This window comes from Calonectris borealis, chromosome 1, assembly GCF_964195595.1.
Source record: "Calonectris borealis chromosome 1, bCalBor7.hap1.2, whole genome shotgun sequence".
Lineage (NCBI taxonomy): Eukaryota > Metazoa > Chordata > Aves > Procellariiformes > Procellariidae > Calonectris > Calonectris borealis.
Genome location: NC_134312.1, coordinates 212,938,264 through 212,955,619, shown reverse-complemented (window position 1 = coordinate 212,955,619; position 17,356 = coordinate 212,938,264). Strand labels below are relative to the sequence as shown.

At 37.3% G+C, this 17,356-nt stretch overlaps 1 protein-coding gene across 4 annotated transcripts in view; it reads left to right on the top strand.

Annotated features, from left to right (window-relative positions):
• Positions 1-17,356, top strand: part of DLG2 (discs large MAGUK scaffold protein 2) — a 1,041,736-nt gene that overhangs the window by 776,231 nt on the left and 248,149 nt on the right. For all 4 annotated transcript variants that reach the window (XM_075140226.1, XM_075140229.1, XM_075140227.1 and 1 more), the window contains one exon: positions 15,921-15,989. In XM_075140226.1, coding sequence (XP_074996327.1) covers positions 15,921-15,989 — 69 coding nt within the window. The remainder of the gene's footprint in view (positions 1-15,920; positions 15,990-17,356) is intronic.

Genomic DNA, 17,356 nt, shown 5'->3' with positions numbered 1-17,356 from the left:
CACCAGCTGTGTCAGGAAGTTCTCTTCCACACACTCCAGGAACCTCCTAGGCTGTTTCTTCTCTGCTGTATTGTATTTCCAGCAGACATCTGGTAAATTGAAGTCCCCCACAAGAACAAGGACTAGCGATAGTGAGACTTTTCCCAGCTGCTTATAGCATATTTCATCTGCCTCTTCATCCTGGTTGAGTGGCCTATAACAGATTCCCACCATGATATCTGCCGTGTTGGCCTTCCCTGTAATTCTTACCCATAAACACTCAACCCTGTCATCACTTCTCCTGGTTGGTATGTGCACAACAATTAGAAAGGAAAGTATGCAAAGAAGGAAATTTACTTCTGATGGAAATTTTAGTATATTTTTCCTAATGGATTTTGCCTTGTTTCCCAGATACCTCTTGTAGTCATCACTCAACAATTAGCATTCGCATTGGTATGCCATGGATTAAAGAACTGGATCTTTCAGCTAGGTTACTGGAATGGTGCACATTGGAACCAAAAATTCAAGATCCAGACCATACTGGCAATGATCAGAACACTGGAATCATGTTCAGCCTATATCTTTTCCTTGTCTTTCTTATTTTTTTCTGACACGATCTTGTACAATACCATAGTGCTTTGAATTAATGACAAGAAGGGTAGAGTCTTCTGTTTTGACAAAAGTGGGATTAGGCAGCAGGTGTCCGCAAAGGAAGATCATACATACAATACCAAACCAAAATCATATCTCAGTGAAGTCAAAAGGAGGATTACATTGACTTTGTTGTAGCTTGGATAATCCAAGAATAAGCATGGCAACATAATACTATAAGCAGGTTCATACTTTCATGTCAAGGCTAACTCCTAAATCACATGACATCATCCTTTGTAACATCTCAAAGATTGTTTCTCAGAAAGTCACAGTCGATTTGAATGTACTACTGGGTATCCTTCATAAAGAATAGCATCATATGGAAAATAAATTCTGAAATGATTGGAATGGTAAATCTATTTACTGTGGACTTAAATAAATCAAGCAGCATGGACCATTGCTGAGGAGTAAACCTTAAAACACAATGCTGCCATATGAAATTCTAGTTCTTATTAATCACCACTATGATAAGAGAGAGGATTTTTATAAAAGTTAATGTAAATTAGCTCTTCAGTAGGATAGAATATGCTGTATTTTTTCACATCAGATTTACATAATTTTGTCCAAGTCCACCTTTCATGTTTTTATGTTTAAATTTTCCAATTCTGCTATTCTTGCATTACCACTTTACAATGAAAAATGTCAGCTTAATTAGTGTCAACTAACAGAAATACAACATTGATGCAACTTTGGAAATGACAAGTTTTCTTCAGCTTGCCCACCCCATTTGGTGAATAGCTCAAATCAATTTTAGTCTTACCTAAATATATTAATATTGCTCCCATCACTGTAACAGTATGGACATCTCATTTATCTTTGTTTTTTTAGAGACAGGGAGCTGGCAAACAGAAAGAGTAAATGGCTTTACTAAGGTCCTAAAGGAATTCCACAGTGAGGCTGGGAAGTTTCAGACTCACTTACCAAAAGGAACAAGAAACAAAGGACACAAATCAAGAATTCATTCTGTAAATTCAAATTTTAGTAGCATACATATGAATTTAAATCAATGTAATTATCTTCTCGAAGATTTGAGGTAGCTTCAATTGCCTTTTAAAATAAATTGCTGGAAAAAAGTAGAAGCAGCCATTTGATTTGGGAATGTTGATTCACAGGATGATTAACCAATATGCAGGAATTTGGTATTATTGTAAAGGGACTTTATATTTCTAACAAGAAAAAGCAAAGTGAATTAAAGTAAGTCCTAATAAAATTTTTTAAAGGGTATTAGCATTTCATCTCTTAAGGCTTAAACCAGTCTCCAAGTAGAGAACAAGATGAGCTGTGATGTGAGAAGAAATAATGTTATATTTTCTGGATTGCCATCTGTGAAATACATAAAGTGAAATCATTAATCTTTTCCAACACTAATTTATACATTCTGCATTCGCATTGAAAGGGAAGAGTTGGTGTTTGGGACTGATGAGTAGCAATGTCTGATTGGTATATAAAAGGATTCTGCAGCTACTGTAGTTATCATAGGTTTAATAACAAGATGCAAATTTAGATGAATTTAGATGCCTCAAAGGTGTAGAATGTCTCCAGGCCTATCTTTGGGCCAGGAGAAAAAACAGCAATCAAACTGTTCCACTTAACTTGGGCACAAAAATGAGCATTTTATATCCAGAAGTAACTGATGAGTGAAAGAGTCTTCTTTGGGTTTCTTGGTGTATGTTTACCCAATTGTATTTGGAGAATTCCACTGGTTAAAAATACGATTATTTAAACAGATATTTTCTATAATAGTTGACATCCCCGATAAGTTGGAAAAGAGGCATAACTTGGAATAAAATAGTATATCAAAGGAGTTCTAAACACAAGAGCCTATTGCCATGGAATTTCCCGACAATCTTGCAAATGCAAGATTTGAAATTGTGGATGACCATCCAATGCATGGGCTTATCTACATCAATTTTTTTGTATCATCTGAGTAATCCATATTTCATATGTGAAGTGTTTCATTGATTGCAGCGTAGTCATAGGTTTTCAGCAGAACACATGGAGAACTGAAGCAAAAAGCTGCAATGCTAGCTCAGTTGATGTGCACAGGATAAATATGGACACAAGATGCCCATCTCCAAGAATAGCTTCCTTGTATGGCTATTTCTTTTTACAGTGCTAAATGACAATGGAATTCTGTTTTTAGTCGTAGTTAAGATTGGATGTGTTGCTGGTATAAATCCAACTGTGAATATTTTTATTGATTGCTTCATGGTTCCTTGTGCTTCCCTGTCTGTCTGTTGCTCATATGCTTTCTCTTAGATAGCAGGGTTTTTTTTCTCTCAATGTACACAGTGCAGTTGGTTCTGGCCAAAATATTTGGGAACCGAGGTAGAAAGGTACTTGCAGAGAGAAATGATTAGTTGGAAGCAGCAAAGAGAGATTTAGTTCTAGATAAAGCTCTTTAACTAATAAATGGAAGCTGAAAGTAAAAGAAACATGGCAGCATCTTTACCTTTCACACTAAAATAACCTTGAAATAACCCAAGAACCTTGGATTTGCTGGCTGATTGATGAGGAGATTGTAATTGTAAGAAATGATCCCTAACCTACACGAAATATTTGAAAAGTTTAGTGAAGGAAACTTAGGCTGTTGTCCAGGACTTATACTATTAAGTATCTTAATGACATTAAATCAGTTCCCAGAAGGATCACAAATTGACTGTTTATCAGCTCAGTCATGTATGCATGCTTGCTAATTTTGCAAATCTTTTAAAATCAGTTTGCAATGTTTTACTTAAATGGTTTATCTATTAAGTTTGTAACTAAACGATTCACCTTAATGACTATCACAGGCTTAGAGTAAAATTCTTCATAAATTCCTTTCACAGTTCTTTCCTAAATAGCTAAATTTCTCTTCAAAGATTGAATTTAACAAGCATCTTTAAATAAATGGTGTTCTATATGTTGATTTAGGGATATAAGGATTGACATAATGGAATATATAAATAGTCTATCTACCCCACCATTCGTCTAATCCAGTCTATGGCCTATAATCAAAGACAGGTAAAATTAATTACTAACGTTCTTGGACAATATTACAGTGATCTACTACAGGGGATGCTTATGCTTGACCCTCCCTCTGTGAGTAACCTCAGAATGAGAAAAATTCATAGATTTTTAATTTTTTTTTGTATCTAGTTCTAGTGTATACTTCTTTCTTAGACCTCATAGTGTAAAATGCTGAATGTTTCCCATGAAATGCTGAACTTCAACTTCTATCAAATTAAAAAGATCCAAGAATCATGGTTCATATAGATTAGATTAGAAACAGAAGAACTTACACTGTTGAATTTCTTCACTATTCATCTTTCATTTTGACAATACCTTCTTTATACTTCTGCATTTTCAAATTACCATTCACTGCTGTTTGTATGTATTCTGCTGGGATGTCATTTGTTTATGTGCATTATGTTATTTCTGCTTTTGCTTTTCTCTGTGTGTATTTCTCTATGATTTTTGTTTTTGTGTTTGGTATAACTGCACATGCACACATGCATGCTGGGCTGATTTGAATGACACAGGAAGTGAGGCTAAATAGCAACTTACGTAGGATTACATTCTTACCTCTGGTCTGTTAAAAAAGGTGGATATCCAACCCATGTTCCCAGCTTGCATAGAGATAATGTATATCCAAATAGAAGAGATAACATTATCAGAAGGTATCACACAGGTGCAGTAAACATTGTATCAGGGGTAATTGCAATATAAAGTGTGCTGTTCTGAAAGATTTTAGACCGTAATTGTAAGGTAATGTTCTTTCTGTTGTGATCATTCTTTTTGTTCTAATGAACTACTTGTGTGGAAGGTGAATACACTCCTTTTCTGGCTGTTTCACCTTGACAGTTAGTGTAATTCACTGCAATGCACATGAGAGTTAATAAGTACAAATGAACTTGGTCTTATGCAGAAACAATATTAAAACTTAAATTTTTGTAGGAATGTTTTTATTGTGCAAATATAATGATACAGAATCTCATGGGATATAGAAATGTTTGTAATGGCATGGTATGGTTTGGCATCAGTTTTTCATTGGTGTTTTAAATCACTTTAATTAATTGTTATTATCCATATGCTTTATCTTGAATAAGTAAAATTCAGTGCAATGACTTTCATAACAAGAATTTTATGTACTTGTTTTTCTTTGGATGGAGATAGATAGAAACTTTGCAAATTAGTTTAATGGGTTGCAGTTATTTGAGCTCTGTCATTAGGCTTATTTATCTATGATTACCCTACACTTCAAAAAAGAAGCAGATGCAGTATAAAAGTCCTATGAATTATTTTTCAAGTGTCATCTTCAGTGCAAAGAAAGTCAACCCTCCCTTGACAAGAGAAAGCAAAGCTAAGCTGTCCTAGGCACTAAATGCACTATTACAAGATCCGTGTAACCATTAAGACATAATCTCTGTCCATTTTGTTAATGACAAGATTGCTCTGACAGAGTGCTGTGTTGAAATCACGTTATACTTTCTTTTTTTGGATCCTGAATTGGAATTAGGTCTCTGATTCCTGAAGGGAACTCTCAACAGTCTTATAAGTGGTATACATAACTTTAAATGAACTTCTATGGACTGTGGTGGAAAAGTACATGAAAATGTGAGGTCCTTCCAGATTTTTCTACTGTCTGTTTAACCATTTGTTTTCTTATCCTCCTATTGAGTACATATCGCCTATGAAATTAAATTTCAACAAAAATAATCCAGTTCATCCAATTCTATTCTATGTTCATCTAAAAATTCTGGTCTTAACACTTTCTGAAATTCAAGGTCTTACTGGTTGTTAGCATCATTATTAACAATTTACTAGTTTACAGTATTTCAGAATTTATGCTATATTCAGACTATAAATTAGAGGAGCTTTTTCTCTGGACAATAGGAGCAATTTCCTTACCAGAAAACTTCCCTACTCTTTTTTTTTTTTTCCCAAAAAAAAGGCAGCTAGTAAATACATGTATGATGTGCAATTTTGTATTTTTGGACTGCAGACCTTATGTGATTCCTCCTATTGTGCCTATATGAGTTTTCCTAAAACTTCTAAGATACCCCTTGATTTCTATCTAAGTTTTACCATTCAAAGTTTCTTAAAAGTGGACCCATTTTTCACGTCCTTGCCAATGTCTTTCGACATTTGCTTAAACTGGAAAGGGATTTTGGTGCAGATACTTGTGTTGTTACTTGCACAGAAACCTAATGAGCTTTGTGTGCAATAAATATGTTTCATTACGGAAGCAATGCACAGCTCTAGAAATGCATCAAAAGTGGTGTTGTGGGATAGTGGTGAGTGCTGTGTATTGTAGTTGCCACAGAACAACTACTGATGGGAATTGTGCTACGGACTCCCTGCGCACCCAACTCAACAAGTGCCCTGCAGCAAAGGCTCAGCTGTGGTGGCCCTAGGCCACTGTCTACATCTCTTGGTGTTGGGGGTAAATGCAGTTACACCAGCTGCGTGCAATGGGAAGGAGAGTGGGCCAGCAGAGTGACTGAAAATCAGGGAATCTAAATTTCTACTTGAAAATTTATGTTTCCTACTCTTATTACTCACATCAATACCCAAAGAAAGACTATACATTTATGGATGTATGTATTATTGCTTTCTATTTTAATAGGAAAAATACTGACATTTGAAATCAAGGATGGCAAATAAGGACTGTGGTGGGTTGATTTTGGCTGGACGCCAGGTGCCCACCAAGCCGCTCTATCATTCCCCTCCTCAGCTGGGCAGGGGAGAGAAAATATAACGAAAGGCTCGTGGGTCGAGCTAAGGACAGGGAGATCACTCACCAATTACCATCACAGGCAAAACAGACTCGACTCAGGGAAATTAACTTAATTTATTGCCAATCAAATCAGAGTAGGGTAATGAGAAATAAAAACTAAATCTTAAAACACCTTCCCCCCACCCCCCACTTACTCCTGATTTTTTCGACCTCCTCCCCCCAAGCAGCGCAGGGGGACAGGGAATGGGGGTTGCGGTCAGTTCATCACATGTTGTCTCTGCCGCTCCTTCCTCCTCAGGGGGAGGACTCCTCACACTCTTCCCCTGCTCCAGCGTGGGGTCCCTCCCATGGGAGACAGTCCTCCACGAACTTCTCCAACATGGGTCCTCCCCACGGGCTGCAATTCTAGACAAACTGCTCCAGCGTGGATGCCTTCCACAGGGTGCAGTCCTTCAGGAACAGTCTGCTCCAGCGTGCATCCCCCATGGCGTCACAAGTCCTGCCAACAAACCTGCTCCAGCGTAGGTTCCACTCTCCACGGGGCCACGGGTCCTGCCAGGAGCCTGCTTCATCATGGGCTCTCCATGGGGTCCCAGCCCCCTTCAGGCATCCACCTGCTCCAGCATGGTGTCCTCCATGGGCTGCAGGTAGATATCTACTCCACCATGGACCTCCATGGGCTGCAGGGGGACAGCCTGCCTCACCATGGTCTTCAGGGGAATCTCTGCTCTGGTGCCTGGAGCACCTCCTCCCCCTCCTTCTTCACTGACTTTGGTGTCTGCAGGGCTGTTTCTCTCACACATTCTCACTCCTCTCTTCAGCTGCTGTTCCACAACAGTTTTTCTTTTCTTTCCCCTTCTTACATACGTTATCCTAGAGGCGCTACCACCATTGCTGATGGGCTTGGCCTTGGCCAGCAGCAGGTCTGTCTTGGAGCCGGCTGGTGTTGGCTCTATCGGACTTCTGGGAAGCTTCTAGCAGCTTCTCACAGCTTCTCACAGAAGCCACCCCTGTAGCCCCCCGCTACCTAAACCTTGCCACACAAACCCAATACACATACATAAAATGAGTGAGAAGCTGAATGACTCCTTCCAGCCATATAATGCCACAAGCTTTGGCACTCTGCCTTTGAATTGTTTCAACATGTTCTGGTTATTTAGTGTCTCCAGACATCCTTAATAAAGGGTTTTTTTCTACAGTATGTCTTTCTTTCTATTACATTACAGAAGACCTGACTGATTAAGACATTTTTCTGTACTATAGCATCTGTTTTCCTTTGGTGAAGCTGATTTCTTTCTACCCAACAAGAATGCTTGTTGTTCTGTCACATAGAAATCAAACTGTCTCCAATTCTTTTACAGCCGGTGCGATTCATTGGAATGGTGATGCTTAGAAAGTACTAATGCCAGAAAAGAATTAGGAGTGATAGCAAACAGTAAATGAGGTATGGCATTCGAGTGTAGCAGCATGGCAAAAAAACCTTAGTGATGTTGAATTACATAAGCATCGTGTCAAAGAGTAGGGAGGAGAGTGACAGCTGCTTTCTCCACGAGGAGTTGAAAACTCAGCATTGTATTAGGCACTGGTACCAGGGTACCACAAGATGTAGGTAATTGCGAGGCCATGCAGAGTGCGTCAGAAAGTTTTCTGTCATTCCTAAACAAAAGCTCCCTATTTCAATTCATTAAAGTAGCACTACATCCTCTTCCACAACTGTAATTAGAGCCAAACTCAGTTGTTGTGTTCATGGACCCTTTCCATCTGATACTGCTTAAGCAACTGAGAAGGTGAGATTTTCTTTCTTCTACCATTCTCAATTTCCATTTTCTTCCACTATTCTACCGTTCTATCTACATATGTTTTTCACTTGTTGCAAGTATTTTGACATGTAAACCTCAGTCCTCAGCTGGTATAATTGTCAAACTGAATTCATCAGGGGGTATTTCAACTCCCAGGTGGAGCTTTATCATTCCTCATATTCATTACAGTAATATAAATAAAAACAACGACAATAATAATACAACCGAGAGGCTAGTAGGAAGACTTGAGATTTACTTCTTTTAACAGTAACAGAATGTCCTGGAATGCCGTGGAGATTTAGGTGTCCCACTTCTAAAAACCCAAGTCTGTCCAAAGTATGAGGAGAAGATATGAACAAGGAACATAATAAATTAGAAGAAGGATGGGATGAAAAGGAGGAATTTAAGCAAAATAAAAAAATGTATGCTGTAACAGAAATCAGTACCTAACAGTGACATCTAGAACAGAATAACCTCCCACAAGAGCAAGGTACCATGTCTGAGTCATTAAAACAGGTGTCATACTTCCTAAAATTTGTTCCACTTAATTTTGTATCAATTTGTCACAGTATTTTTTTCTTACGGTTTTCACTCGGTATGCCTAGTTTGCCCAATGCTGTGTTCTTCACAGTACTGGGTAAGTCTGTATTTACCCTACATGGGAACATCAGACTAGATGTGAAACTTCATCAACAGTATGTCCTCTCCACTCTACTCCTTCAAACAGCATTCCTAATTATTTTCATCCCCCCACATTATTCCAAATTTCTTCAGCTGTTTGAAATATTGTATTTCAAACTAAAGTAACAATTCCTTCTCAGATAAGCATACTTTTTATATTTTAAAGCTTTTAATTATATCTCCTGCAATTACCTCATCCATAAGGAAGCAGATTTGAAGTCAGTGGATATTTCACCACTTTGAAGACAGGTGCTGACTTAGGGGCACTGCTAACAAAGGTGGATAATTAGCTTTATTCCAGGAGCTGAAGCATTCCTCTGAGTCACAGTTTCACCTTGCATTCTTCCTTATTGGTATATGATGCTAATTTAGGGCTGCAATAACTCAAATACTTTATGTTGTGGAGTGTGGCTAACCACTTCTCTTTGGCTACTGTTTGGGGAAGGAAAGAAGAAAGGAAGGAAGAAGGAAAGAAGGAAAGAAGAAAGGAAGGAAAGGAAGGAAGGAAGGAAGGAAGGAAGGAAGGAAGGAAGGAAGGAAGGAAGGAAGGAAAGGAAGAAAGAAAGGGAGGGAGGGAGGGAAGGAGGGAGGGAGGGAAGAAGAAAGAAGGGAGGGAGGGAGGGAGGGAGAGGTCAGCAACCTTGTTGGCTTTACTTGTGCAAGTGAAATTACTACAGAGAATCTGAACAGAGATGTAGTGTGGTCCTTATTCTACATATTTGTAGGCAAAGTGACAGCCTAATAATTCATTTTGTTTCTTTTCTGCTTTCCACTGTGTAGGTATTTAGCCTAGCAATACTATTTGTAGAATATATGTACAGATGCCATTTTAAAAAATAAGCTATGGTTGCTAAGTCAGTCCAAAAATCCTCATTGCATGTGCCTGTGCATGAAAACACTGTTACATCTCATGTGTGGCTTTGTTGCCTAAGGGTGATCTGAAAGTAGCAGGGTTGAATGTCCTATTCTCTGAAGTTTCCTATTTACGTCTGATGGGAGAATGTCTGGTTAGTTTGACACTTCTAATATGGGTCAGTAACTGTCAGTACTGGATATTATCAAGGTGTTTGTAGCTGAGATAAAATTAATACCAAAAAAACACTCTCTGGTCTTCTAATTAATCCCACAGGAGAGCAAAAACTCATTTAAGTTAGAAATTTAGCTGTCAGCGGCATCAGGAAAAGCTGGTTTCACTTCACTGAGCTGAATTAAAACTCCACATTAATGGAATTAAAGCATGTTGCCTTCTTAAACTCTTACATCCATCAAAGCAGAGGCTTAGAAGCTTTATAAACAACTGCACTGCTACCTCCAATCCTATAAGAAAAGACATTCCCATAAGAAACAACATGCTGAGAATACATCATAAAACCAAAGTGTTAGCGTTCCCTTCACTATTCTCCAGCGGAACTTCTTCAATATTGTATTTAGCAATCTTTTTTCTTTTAGTATTGTGAATAACAAAGAATAACTCGGAGCTCTAATTTTGTCTTTTTGTTACCTTTTTTTTTTTTCCTGCACAGAATGTATTGATAGACAAATGCAGTTTGCATACTTTTCTTCTGTGTGGCAGTTTCAGAATTGGGACTTCAAGAATGCTGCTCTGAAGCCAGTGTTCAGAGAGGTCTCTGTCCAGCCTGTGCCGCTAGCTGCATCACTACTTCTTTATGAGAAGATGCAGGTCAATTGATTTAGGAAGCAAATAATGACTTTTATGTTGTCAGTTTTGACTTGTCAAAACAAAGATATATGAAAACAACAGGTTTCCTAAATCAAGGCTATAGCAAATAGAGGACAACTGTTCTTTGTTGGTAGGAGGTGGGTTGGGAGAGGAAAGCTGATGACTTTTCTAGTACTCTGAGTGTAAAGACAATATGTATTGTTTTTATACAAACAAAAGAGACCAGGAAAAAAATTAGATTGTAACAACCTTCTTTCTTCCACCCTCAAAGCAATAGGCAGGCTTTGGGATGAACTCTGATTTAAGTGTCATGCAGTCTGATCCCTTAATGCTGGTTTGTCCTTATTTTTAGTGGCCAAATTGCATTATAGAAGTTTAAAACAATACATGTTTCACTAATGTGATTGTTTCATCCCAGGTAGGGGTTTCACTGGGATATTGTGTATTGGTGACAGTGTCATTCGTGAAGGGAAGGTGGTAGTTCATTTGGTCCCTACAGGGAAAGAAGGGTTTATGATGCTGCCTCCAGTCTCAGCATCACCCACACAGCAGAAGTGCCTCCAAAGCATCCTCTGAAGGGGTAAAACAGAATTAAAACTAAAGAGACTGGCTACTTCTCTTCTTGTTACTATGATACTTATTGATGTTGTTATTTTCATAATAATCATTAAAAAAATATGTTGACACCATGCTGCTCTATTTTTAGTATTTTACAAAGGCATGAAATGGCAGGCCTTGCCTAAGAAACAGATTTAAAACAAAAAAACAACTTAAACCCATTAAAAAAGAGAAGTTGGATCATTTGCTCCCTTATTCCTTCAGTCATCTGAATTGTCTTAAGAGAATAGTATATTCCCCTTGTCTCAAACTAAAATTAAATGGAATTAAGTTAAAACTGGTATTTTACAGGATGTGAGATTCATTTCTTCAGGAAAAATCTGTCCTGTGTGGCTAGAGTACTAAGTAGTATATTGAAATATTATTACTTTATATTATTAAAACTATTGAGACGTTCATTCTGTATCATTTCAGAGAAAGAATAACATTTTTATAAGCCTAAATGTCAAATTTTGTATAGAAGTGAGTATAAAAATATGCTACTTACCTACATATCTCAATAAGGATGTAAGCGTCTATGTTTAGGCATTCATCATAGAAAATGTTGGTGGCAGTAACCCAGAAGTTTTATCTTCTTTTGTGCTACAAAAGACATGACACGTACATAAGTGTATTAAGCATGTGATGGAAGTGGCTTCTTTCTGCTGGTTCCACCACTTTGACAGAAGCCACTAAGAGCTTTATCTTTTAAATAGTCAGTTAGGAATGATATCAGACTGTTATTTCTGTCTCCAAGTGGATAGCCACTTGTGTCAAGCAGTGGTTAAACTGTGTTTTTGGTTTTTAGCTGTCATTGTATTCATGACAATACCTTAGAAGGCATAAGCTTGTACTGAGCATCAAACTTGATTTTTATAATTATGTACAAAAAATGAGTTTTCATATCACCAGTTACGAATTATTTTCATGAAAAAAGCCGAGGACTCATTTGAACTCTATGTCACAAATACCTAGTATTGGAAAAGGGTTTCTAATGAGTGGAATATTGCCAATAAATGAGCCCCTTGCTTGGAGGGAATGAGGTATAAGGTTCCTTGCACAGCTTTGCATAACGAGGTAGTCATTCCAGTGAGGGATACTGATGACATGTAGTGCTTGAGTGGTTTGGTAATTTCAGGAGAATATTGAATTAAAATCACTGCTTTAATTCATACTTGTTATGGGATTACAATACTTAATAGGCCATCTGATATAATAGAAAATAATATTGCCATCCTAGTCTTTTTTTTTTTCACTCCATCATTGAAATGTGCTTTGTTTTCCCAAGAATCTGCTCTTCCCTCTGAATATTCTTCATTTTCCAGCCCGTCTGTATAATCCTTTGGTTGATTTGCTGCTTCTTGCCCCAGCCATAACAATACTGTGTGAGGGCAACTGCCAAGCAGATGTGGTGGCACAGCACAAATTCTCAAGTGGCTGAGGAGAGTGATTAGTTCTGGGTACCTTGTCCTTCTGCTGAGATGTTACACATCTGATTTTCTGAAAGAGATTAATATCCTCTTTTGGCAAAGCAGGGTTTTGGAAGTGTTTTAGACCGGACTCCCAAAATAAACGAACCTGGTGCTCCCAATCACTTCTGGAAATGCTGTTTGCTCTCATTCAATTTTGTGTTTCAACAATGATTTTCCTTAGAAAGTTCATAAATAACATTTTCACCAACCTTTCTAAATAGGAATCATATGTTTTAAACAATAATAATTTGCATTTGTAAAAAGATGTCCAATTTTTTTAACATACATGAATAGTGAAATCCAGTAATAAATTTATGAGAGTGCAGCCAATACCAGCTTTAGATCTAGGTAGATCTATGTTCAGAAAGGTAATTTTTTCCATGTTAAAGAAAAGTGTGTGATGTCAAACAGAGATCTTTTATAAAGACTAAGAGTTTTTGCTAATTCTGTAAAGGCCATTATGAATAGTATGGTGGCAAGATTCTTAGTCTTTATTCATCCATTATATAAAATATTCAGAAACAGAGAGGTTATAACCTTCAGGTTTTGCAGAAAGTAGCCTGGGTTAAGTATCAATCCTCAAAGGTAGTTGAATTCATCAGTAAAATGCAGCATCACTGTGGGGACTGAGAGTATATTACAGTGGTCACCCTGGTCCCTTTCCTCATTTTGAACCTTCCAGTGCAGGAGCAATAATTCACCATTCTATAAATTACTTTGGTGATCGTAGCCCATTTTTTTATTTGCAACATCCAAACATAGTCACATCCCAAGTGCTTACCATTCAATATGTTTTTGTGACTGTCTTCAGTTACTAATTCTGTAGATAAATGGGAAATTATTTGGGTTTAGAACTTAGCAGCTGAAAGTCCTACCTATAATGCTCTTGTAATTTTGCTCATTTTGAAGCTGGTCAGTGTTATATAAATAAGTTTGCTGTAGTAAAAATAGGGCAATGCTAAAATCTTTTTTGGGAAAAGAAACAAACCTTTCAGAATTCAAGCCAGTTTGGCTAGTTGTGGTTGGATGTAGATATTGTGGCTCTGGTTGTAACGGTATTCCATGGCTCTAGTAAGGAGGAGATCTTGAAACAGGGAGAGGTGACTTAAATGTTTTAAGGCAAAGTGCCATATCACCTATCATTCCTCAGCTTCTCTTTCCTATGACATTCCTTTGAAAAACAGAACGCTACACAACATTCGTGAAATAAACCCAATTCCTGCATGAAACCTTCAGTTGCTAACTTGCTGTGCCTTGTTAATAGATTTTTTCCCCACAAAATATATAGCATCTGTTGCAAAAATATGAGCTGCTTGTTTAAAGTCTCCATTGTGGGTTTGGCATCGGCAGTATAGCTCAGGCTTGGCTTTGCCATCCTTCTCTTAGAAACAGACCTTGACGTACAGTGTGACTCAGAGGGCTGTGACATACATCATCGTCCCTCCTCTCTGCTGGGTTCTTGCATCTTGCAGCCGTATTTTTGCATCTCTTGCTGCAACTTCAGGGAATAAAGTTTCTGAGAGTCAAGCTGGACAGGGAAAAGATGGAGGAGTTATGGCTCTGCTGTGCCACTTCTGTCTCATGTATACAGGGGGAAAATTCAGGGGAGACGCTGTTCCCTTCCTTATTAATTTTACACGGGGAGCCGGTACAGGAACGTAAGGATATATGTTCCCTTTCAGCTCTGTAGAGGGAGAGGGACAGAAGACAAGCCAAAATCTAAATTTTTAAAAATACATAAACACTAAAAAAAGGTAGTTTAAAAATATGCATCCCAAGTCATTTGCAAGATGCAAACTTAATGTGAAATTTTAACCAATATTCATAAAATATTATTCTGCAATGTTTGTCCAACTCAACTATTCTGTTCACACCATGATGCCAGGGACTCATGATACCCCTGTACATCCTAAGTCTTGCTATAAAACATATAAAAAACTCTGCAGTTCTTCGTATAAGGGGAATATACTTTCCCACAAACTTTCTGAAATGCTCAGAAGAAGGATGAGTACAGCAGTTTACTAACATGACGCAAGAGCACAATGGTCGCAACAGGGAATACCGGCAGGTAGCAGGTCTTTTGTTTGACCTGTGGCATGATATCGCGTGTCACATCGTGTTTCTATGTGCTGCACAGAAGAATCATATCTCCTCTGTCGGACAGACAGTATTGGCTATGCTACAAGATCAAACGCATGGAGAATAGATGTGTTGCTCACTAATGTTGAATGTCTCAGCTTTTAATGAAAATAAGGTGTGCTTCTGAACAAGCTCGAGTTGTATACAAAGCTTGAAAGCAAGATAAAATCTGCAGTTAGTAGAATCAATGATGTAAAACTGACTTAAAGATTTATTTTTAATGTGTACTTTGCATTATTAACACTGGGCCTCACTATGTGATGTAGCCATTTAAGCTAATCAGAGGATACATCCAGATGCTTCTGCTTTTTATTTTTATTTTTTAAACATATTGTCTTGGATAAGGAATGCAATTTATTATCACAGAACTGCCTTTGATTGATGCTGTGTTGTTACCCATTTATATTTACATGAATAGTAATGATACAATACTATTACACTATAGTACAATACTGAAGTTAACATATACTGTGTAATTTATTGGATTTATGTAATACAGTAACTACGTTCCTCAACCATGACAACACATATGAGAGAAGCCATTAGACCTCAGGATTTTCAATCAAAAAGATTTTTCTTTCACAGAGTCTGTGTTTTGCTTAGAAAATATTACGTTTTTTTCTAAATGTTGTGTCTTTGATATAATTCCATGTGGAAAAAACTCCAGCTACTTAAATTCTCATAGAAATAGTGAATGTTGGTTGAAACTTATAAAATTCAAAGTTATGTTATGGTGCAATTATAAGCCATTCATGTCCTCTTTTACTGAGCATTCTGTCTGAGAAACACTGAGAATGAGACTGATAACATTATCATTTACTGTTTTACCTTCTGCTCTGAAATTAACGTTGTGTTTTGTGGTTAGTATTTAGCAGAACAATTAGCACCTAAGTTATTTTAAGTCACTGAACTGTGTGTATATTTATTTTTTAAAAAGAATAAGAAAGATAAGGGGGAATTATTCTCTTCATTGTCTGCTCTTAAGGAGGAATGAAACCTGTTTTTAAACAAGAGAGACTGTAGGGTTGAGCCCTTTTTTGAAGAGATGAGCATCACTGAAGTCAAAATGCTTTAGATGTGTGTAAAACAATTTGATTGTTATTTCTATTTTGGTGTTAGCTAAACTGCTAGAGACAATAAGAATAAGAGAAACTTGTAATCCTTTAACAAATGTTTTTCTTTATTCTTCCTTGGTCATACAGTCATTCCCAGCACAGCACTGCAACGCGTCCACCCACAGTGAGCTTGCAGCGGACCATTTCTGTGGAAGGGTAAGATGATTCTCTGTTGAAGCTGCCTGTAGAGCTCTCAGATACCACAAAGCCTGAACTGAACTACCCACATACACATAGCTGTTAACTAGATGTGGTTTTGCATACCACAGCGTTTAAGTCTGTGAAATGCAGAAATAAATAGTTTCAAATTAGTACTGATCCTTTTTAGATACTTAAACTGAAAGGTTTGGTTTTTATGAGATGAGAATATCTGTCACGGAGATATATTAACTACAATCTCTTCAGTTTATCTCACTTGACTAGTGTTAATATTTACATGTGTTAGCTGTAAAATGGTTCCCACTAATCATAGAAATACCCAGTGAAGTCTTACTCTGTTTTCTTAATGTATGCATGAGTTCTTTTTGACAAAGCAGTGCCCCAAACTAAGGGTGAAGAAGTACTGATAGAGAATAATAATCCTGCACTGGTGTATATCTGCATATATTAATGTGTTACTTGAAAATGTATAGCTCTGAGTACTTAGCTGACTCCATTTTAACAGAAATAATTGGGTAAAATATGAATAATTCACAACCACAGTTAATATTTTTGCATCTTTATGGTATTAGAAAAGCTGATATTTAACAAACACAGATTTTGGTTGCACTGACTGGCGTAGTTTACAAAAAATGTTACATTTGTTTCTCCCCTCCCATAGAAATGTGGAATATTTTGTAGGCATGGGTAATAACTTGTCATTGGCTGCTTTCAAGTCCTATTTCAAAGCGTTTCTTTCTTGTGATAAAAGTGAGAATCCAAAGTTTCCACAGAGGAAAGATGTTATCTTGTTGTATTTTGTTTTATATTACAACCTTACTGTGGTGCAGTCAGAAAATAAAATTGTAGCTATGTGAAGCAATCCACTCCTAAGTGATGCCTGAAATGTTTTTCTCACAAGTCCCAATTTTTTCTTTCCTATCTAGATCTAAGATCTAAGATCTAAGATTTTAAGTTTTTATTTAGAATGTGTAGGACAGCTATAGTAATTATTCATTGAAAACAAGACTGAATACTGAAATTGTTGCAGGAAAGGTGCATATGGCTTAAGGGCTGTCATCTGGAAGGTAATTCTATAAATGAAGCCCTGATCATTTAACCTTCTTGCTCAAAACAGGGCTAATTTCAAATTACATCGGGTTGCTCCGGGTCTTGTCCAGTGAAGATGTGACTATCACCAAATGTGGAGATTGCACAAGTTTGAGGCAACCTGTCTCAGTGCTTTAACACCCTCATTTTGGATTTTTTTTCTTTATCTCTCTCTTTCTCTCTAACGAACAGAAAGAGTCATAATAAATTCCCCTGTCTTTTCCTCAAATCAACTCATAAATAAATCAATGTTTGAAATAAAACTAAGCTTCAAG